This window comes from Condylura cristata, unplaced genomic scaffold (genome assembly GCF_000260355.1).
Source record: "Condylura cristata isolate star-nosed mole 26May11 unplaced genomic scaffold, ConCri1.0 scaffold00015, whole genome shotgun sequence".
In the NCBI taxonomy this organism is placed as follows: Eukaryota; Metazoa; Chordata; class Mammalia; order Eulipotyphla; family Talpidae; genus Condylura; species Condylura cristata.
The window spans coordinates 7,488,329-7,495,307 of record NW_004567116.1 but is presented as its reverse complement, the minus strand read 5'-3'; the positions used below and the strand labels follow the sequence as shown (position 1 = coordinate 7,495,307).

General features: G+C 35.2%; 1 protein-coding gene across 1 annotated transcript; it reads left to right on the top strand.

Moving 5' to 3' along the window:
• Window positions 1-930, top strand: LOC101629615 (olfactory receptor 4C6-like). The gene has a single exon (XM_004683539.1). It carries the CDS (start codon window positions 1-3, stop codon window positions 928-930), a length of 930 nt encoding a protein of 309 aa, XP_004683596.1.
• Window positions 931-6,979: the final 6,049 nt, after the last annotated feature.

Genomic DNA, 6,979 nt, shown 5'->3' with positions numbered 1-6,979 from the left:
ATGGAGAATCCAAGCAATGTGACTGAATTCATTCTTTTGGGCATTACAACAAATCCACAGCTGAGGAGAATATTATCTGTTATATTTCTCATCATGTATGTGTTTACAGTTGTGGGAAACCTACTCATTGTGGTCACCATGGTCACAAGTCAAAGTCTGAGGTCACCGATGTATTTTTTCCTCACTGCCTTGTCTCTTATGGATGCCACCTACACCTCTGTCATTGCCCCCAAGATGATTGTGGACTGCCTCTCCGATATCACCACCATCTCCTTCGCAGGCTGCATGACCCAACTCTTTGCAGAGCATTTCTTTGGTGGTGTGGGGATCATCCTTCTCATCGTGATGGCCTATGACCGCTACGTGGCCATCTGCAAGCCCCTGCACTACATGACCATCATGAGCCCTCGGGTGTGCTATGTGCTGGTGGGAGCAGCCTGGTTAGGGGGTTCTGTGCATGCAACAGTCCAGCTTCTTTTCATGTATCAAGTACCCTTCTGTGGTCCCAATGTCATGGATCACTTTATATGTGACCTGTTTCCATTGTTGAAACTGGCCTGCACGGACACCCGTGTCCTGGGCATCTTGGTCATCCTCAACACCGGGGCGATGTGTTCGATCACCTTCCTTATCCTTATTGCCTCCTACACAGTTATCCTCTGCTCCCTGAGGTCTTACAGCTCTGAAGGAAGGCATAAAGCCCTCTCCACCTGTGGCTCCCACCTCACAGTGGTTTTCTTGTTCTTTGTGCCCTGTATATTTTTGAACATGAGGCCTGTGGTTACTTTCCCCATAGATAAGGTAATGACTGTGTCCTTTACCATTGTTACACCCATGCTAAATCCCTTGATCTACACCTTACGGAATGCAGAGGTGAAAAATGCCATGAGGAAACTGTGGATGAAACAAGGGACCCTGGGTGTTCATTAGCTTATGTATTTTGGAAAATCCTGTTAAGACTATGAAATTTCACCTTCCCATTCATTCAAATTTGTTGGGCACACACCAGTAGTATCAAGAAATCTGCCTCTGCAGTATATTTTCTACTCCATCCCACTTGTCTTTTGATTAATTCATGCCCTTTCCAGTTCAGAATTTTGGTTGGCCCTAATTCTGTTCACTGCTTTGTAGTCACATTCTCAGGGACATTTTCTGGCTGACTCTATCACATGGTTCTCCATTTTCAGATCAATGCACTCCCTCTTAGACAAGTCTTTGCTGATGACTTTCTCTAGTCTTTCTTTAGTTGTTTCATAACTCTTCATTATGTTACAGCCACAGCACCAATGGTTACAAAATATACTTTAAATTCTTGAGTTTCAGTTGCTCTGCATTCCCAGCAAGATTACACTCTTGGTACATGCAGGATTGTGTTAACTCAGTCAAGATGTGTTTAGATGTCTGCCAGACGCCTCAGGATAATGGTAAGTTAAATACACCACAAGGAGAAAGGTACACAATAGATGGTATCACTTTTATGTAGAAAATAAATAAATCAAAGTAAGGATAAAAGACAAACTTTTAAACCAAGCCTTGAAAGCTGACCACAGAATTGAAAAATCCAGACGGGTTAGTGTAGGGAAGTGAGCAGGGTTGGGGAGAAAACACAGTGGATTTCGGTGCTTGGCAATGGGTTTACAAGGAGTTTAAATCTAAAGGGGGAAAAACTGTAATTCCAAAATACAAACAAAAATGTAAACCACTGATACACCAATAAAATTTTAAAAAAATATTGGATGATGCATGTCTAAAAGACTTTGTCTACTTTAATATTTGCAGATTCACAGGGTTGTTGACAAGTAGGGATGGACAAATAAAACAGACACTTTAGGAGAGTCTGAGTTTTCCCTTTTGTCTGCTGAAAGTTGTCCATTTAGGAAGCTTTCAGAAAGTTCACTCAAAAAGTTTGCAATTTAATATGGCGGCCACCCATTAATTAAAATTCACTATAAATATTTTTATCCTTTTGAGAAGCAGGATAAGAAGCTATCATGCTGGAGTTAAGCTATCATGCTGAAACTCAAGAATCTAGTGTCTATATATTTTTTTTTCCTAGTGCAACAACAACAATGTGGTTTATTAACAAAAGGCACCTCCATATTCTTGTGAGAAAAGAGGAACTCTCAGGATTTTTGGGGGGGACTATAGGAGATTGATTCTTATTGTTATATTCAGATTTGGACTTTTCTTAACCCAAATCATGTTTAAGTTTTTCAGCTCTTGCTTTGGATGTCACTAAACAAACACTGATGTCTTTTAAAACTGTCTTACTTGACTAGGTATATGGGAAGCCCGGAGACATAGTGTGATTAATATCATGTTGTGATTTTTACATGTATGTATTATATACATGCGACTGAAATAATTATAATATTAGGTATAGTGTTTCAAACAAGGCATTTAAATCTAGATTTTTAGTTTTATGTACAAAAATAGGCACATAGCTTTTATAGTCACCATTTTTCAACAAGCACATGGTTCATTAATTTATCAGGAATATTTACTGAGCTTGTACAAAATGTCAGATTCTCCTCCTGATGATGGGTATACAGTCATGATGAGACAATATATATCCCTTTCATATTCTAATGTGAGAGACAACCTATAGTTAAATGATAATAAAATCATTGAGTGGCAACTTATTCTCAGAACACTGCATGTGATTGCATAGCACTAGTTAGGTGAATTAGGGGCTTTGCTGCAAGATGAAGTCTAAAGTGATGTCTGCATGTTGTGATAGTGCCAGCCTTAAACAGATCCATGGAAAAAGCATTTAAAACAAGAGAGAAAAGCAAGAGAGAAACCTTAAGGCAGGAATAAACCCAATATGGAAAAGGTCAAGCTAATTTGTCCACACTGCCTAAGGAGAAACACTTTGAGATTCGACTTGAGGATAAGAATCCTGATCAAGGAATGCTATTATTTTTAACACTCAGCTTCAAAAGAGCATGGATGTCAAGTCACTCAAGGAAAACAACAATTTAAAATCAAATCCTTTATGGGCTTAGAGAAGATGCAGCTATTTGACATAAAAACTTTGTGTATAATTTCCGTTCAATTTTCTGTCAGGAATAGACCATAATATTCATTTAGAAAATATATATCAATGTGATCTAAAGGAATACAAATCCTTTTAAATGCTTATGAAATTTGCCTCTAGAAATATAACAATATATAAATAACAGTCTTACTACTAATTCCTCATACAGGTTACATATTAAATACATATAAATATACATATATACATATACCCACACTTCAAAATTGAAGCTGGAATATCTCTTTTCAGAAACACTGATGCTAGGATTAGTTTGTCTCCTAAACAAATGCAAAGGTAACTGTGGGCAATGGGGAGAGGGAGGCGCAAAATTCCCAAGGTCACGGTCGCAAGAGACGCTCACAGCCCACAGGTCATGGCCGTGAGGGCCCAGAGCCAACTCTGAGCACCTCAGGTCTATGAAAGTGTTAAGAAAAGAAAGAGCGTGGACTCTTCCAGGAGAAATAGGAGCGGGGTAGATGCTTCCTGTAGTCCACGAAGTTAAACCTGATCGCAAAGTGAGTACAGAGGACGGGGTAGGTGAAACTATGATCTGGCTTTTTGTAAAAGTTTCCTACTATCTAAAGTTTTTAGTATAACATTGCAGGTTATATTAACATGTTACTTTCTCCTAAGCAAAAAAATTATACTAGATACTTAATAAGATTCTCAAATAGCTAATCCTTTGTCTGAACCATATGATGATGGAAAATATAGTATTGTTAGTTTTAAACTTAATTTTAACTTTTAATATTATTATATCACATATATTAATATATCACGTTCTTGATATTTCATGTCTTTTTGATTTTGAAATTCAAATGTATAATAAGCAGTTATAATTTATCTCTTATTTACTGTAGTGTAAAAATTCACTGTCTTGACTTCATGTAGATTTCTATTCACAGCATTTTGTACTATTAAATTGTTTGAAACTTTATATAAATATCTTCCTATTTCAGATATTTTCAAATTTTTACTGCTATAAGGTATAAAACGCCATCTCCTTTTATAATGATAATTTTTAAGGATGGGGTTAGTGTTATGAAGAATAAAATTTTGTTGATAATTCTACTGTTTACTAAAATATTTTCCAAAAGAATTACATGAATGATACTTTATTGTAATTTTAGAATTGATATAACTGAAAATAGTATGACTAAAATAATATGGGTAAAATGGGTATTTTATTCTTAGGGTCTGTTTAATTTTTTTAGTTTATTTTGTGTGTGCAACTTTACTTAAAAATAATGCTGTAATCAGCATTTCATATCTTCGTGTGGGCTTTTTTGTGCCAATCCCATTTATAATAACTGTTGTATTTGTTTCTTGTGGATCAGCTTGAACAAAGGCTACTTTTCCTAGTTTATGACAGAGGATACTTCAGTGACATGTGGTTATTAAGTGATAAAACAGGAATGCACTTATTTGATAAAGAAAACTGAACAATGGTTATATATGATTTTTCACTAAATATTCTTGGAGTAGTTGTAGGAAAAGTTATAGAGAATTCCTGTCTACTTCCCATTTAGTTTCCCCTAATATTATCCTCTTACTTTGCCATCAATATATATGTCAAAACTGTGAGCTGAGCATTCTCAGCTACTCTTAAACAAACATAATTCTATTCATATTTAACTATTTTTTCTACTACTATCCCTTTTCTGGGATGCAATTCAGGACAACTCATTTAGGGCAATTATTTTTAAAATGATTTAAATTATAAACCTTGTGACAATGAGGACATGTTATATTGTCAAAGATTTAACATTACTTTTGGAAATTCCTTTTATTTTGAAAAATGAGCTGATTTTAAAAATATTAAATGAACATTTTATAACTACAATGAATCAATTCTTTGACACTCACCACATAAGAGAAATGGTGAGCCTACCAATATATTAATATAGACCCTTGGTATCTTTTTTACCTCCTCACAATTTGGGCTTTTCTTTTTGTTTGTTTTTTAGATAGTATGAAGCTACCTTGAGGAGAGTTAGATATGGGTCAGAGGAGTGAGGACCACAGTAATTTATTTAGGGATTATTATGAACTTTTAAAAGTGTTGCACAAAAAAACAAAACTCTATCTGCACTGTGACAAAAACACATTTTATATCAGTGAATAAATGAAAGATGGGAAAGCTACTTCTCTGTCTTGATCATGTCAAAACGGGAACTAGGAGTAAAAACATAGTCACTTCTGCTGTGTGTCCACAGCTCTGGATCTTATCTTGGCCATTAACTGTGACTTTCCCCTGAGCTTCTAATAGTGTATTGCCGTATCTGAGTCTCACAAGAAGACCCCATCCGCGGCCTGCTTTTATCTAGTTACAGAAGTAGCACACGAGTCTTCGAGAGGTTAAGGAAGATGTCCCATGAAGTAAAAATTACTAAATAGAAATGCCTAAATTTGAATCTTGATTTGTGTGAATTTCTAGCTGAGATTTACTCATTTCCTTTGTTCTCCTGTTTAGTCTGCAGGGTCAGCTGATAACTGCCAGTCTATAGATTGACAGTCTTTATTTTTGACAATATTTTTTAAAACTTCTTTAATGCTATTATAGAATTTGTTTAAACTCATTTTTTTGTGTGTGTGTTGACAGTGTGCAACTGTTTATGAATGTCACAGGCACTTTTCAGGAATGCCCACTGCCTGGAAACATAATGGAAACTTATTTTAAAATAAGTAAAAAATATACTGACATGTACAACTGTATATTAGTTTTATTAACAGTGCAAGTGGTTTTTATTTTCTTAGAAGTAAACTTATGAATAATGATTAATAATTATTAATAAACCTCATTATTTACAGATTGAATAGATTATATGTACATACATATACAACTACATACATATATACATATATATTCATAAATAAAATTCTCTGTTATATATATGAAGAATCAACATTTTTTTGACTGCCTCTACCTATGGAAAGTGGTCTCAAGCATTGGATGAATTATCTGGATGACTCATGAACAAGGTTTCTGGCGGTAAGGTGAGACAATTTTTAAGTGAGAGTATGTAGTATGGATTTTTTTTAATCATAAACAACATTTCACATTTCCAATTTGATCCTTGTCATTATCCTGTGAGATGAGCAGGAAGTTTTATCAATGAACAGGTAATCCCTGGGCTGAACTTGACCACATCTGGCTATGTTGCATAAATCATTAGCAAGTAATTAATAAAGTTTCAAATTTCTAGCTATATCAAAAATATATTTCTGTTCCTTATGTGATTGATTCCAATTTGTATCCACCTGTATTTAGGCCATTACCTTCTGAATTGATAGTCATTTTTCTGTGTCCTTCATCAAATGACCACATTCAAACATGCACAAGAGAATCAGAGGGTTGTGGATGGAGGCAGTCAACTGTGCATCTTGCTCTGAATTTCTTGCTAAGATAAAGAAAAATACTTGCTTTCTGTGTTGAGATAATGGGAATAACTTCAGTGTGGGAAGCAGAGGTTCTGTGCTAATATTTTAGATCTAGTGTCTGTTATTTGTTTCATCTTATCATTTTACAGATGATTTTCCTACCAATAAATAGAGATCAGAACATTGAACCTGAACTTATTTCTTAAGGACGATTCCCTTCAGCAGCCACTTCTGCTGCTTTAAGTTGGAGACCATCAACACTTCTTAGTAGACAGAACTTTCATAAACTTTCTTTAAAATTGGGAATGAAGGGAAAATTCACTTACCACACCCATAAGTGTGTGTCTTAGTGTGCAAGTGGGACTTTCTCACAGATCATTCTTTTATAAGGAATTAAGCATTATATAGCTTATGTCATTTTCGACATTATAAGAATCACTGGAGACATGATGATGTAAACAGAAGATATTTTTTCACTAGCATCATGATGGCTATCTTAATGCCATAACTAGTCTTTCTCAACAGTGTGGGTTCTGTAACCTCACTCTGGTATCTTTC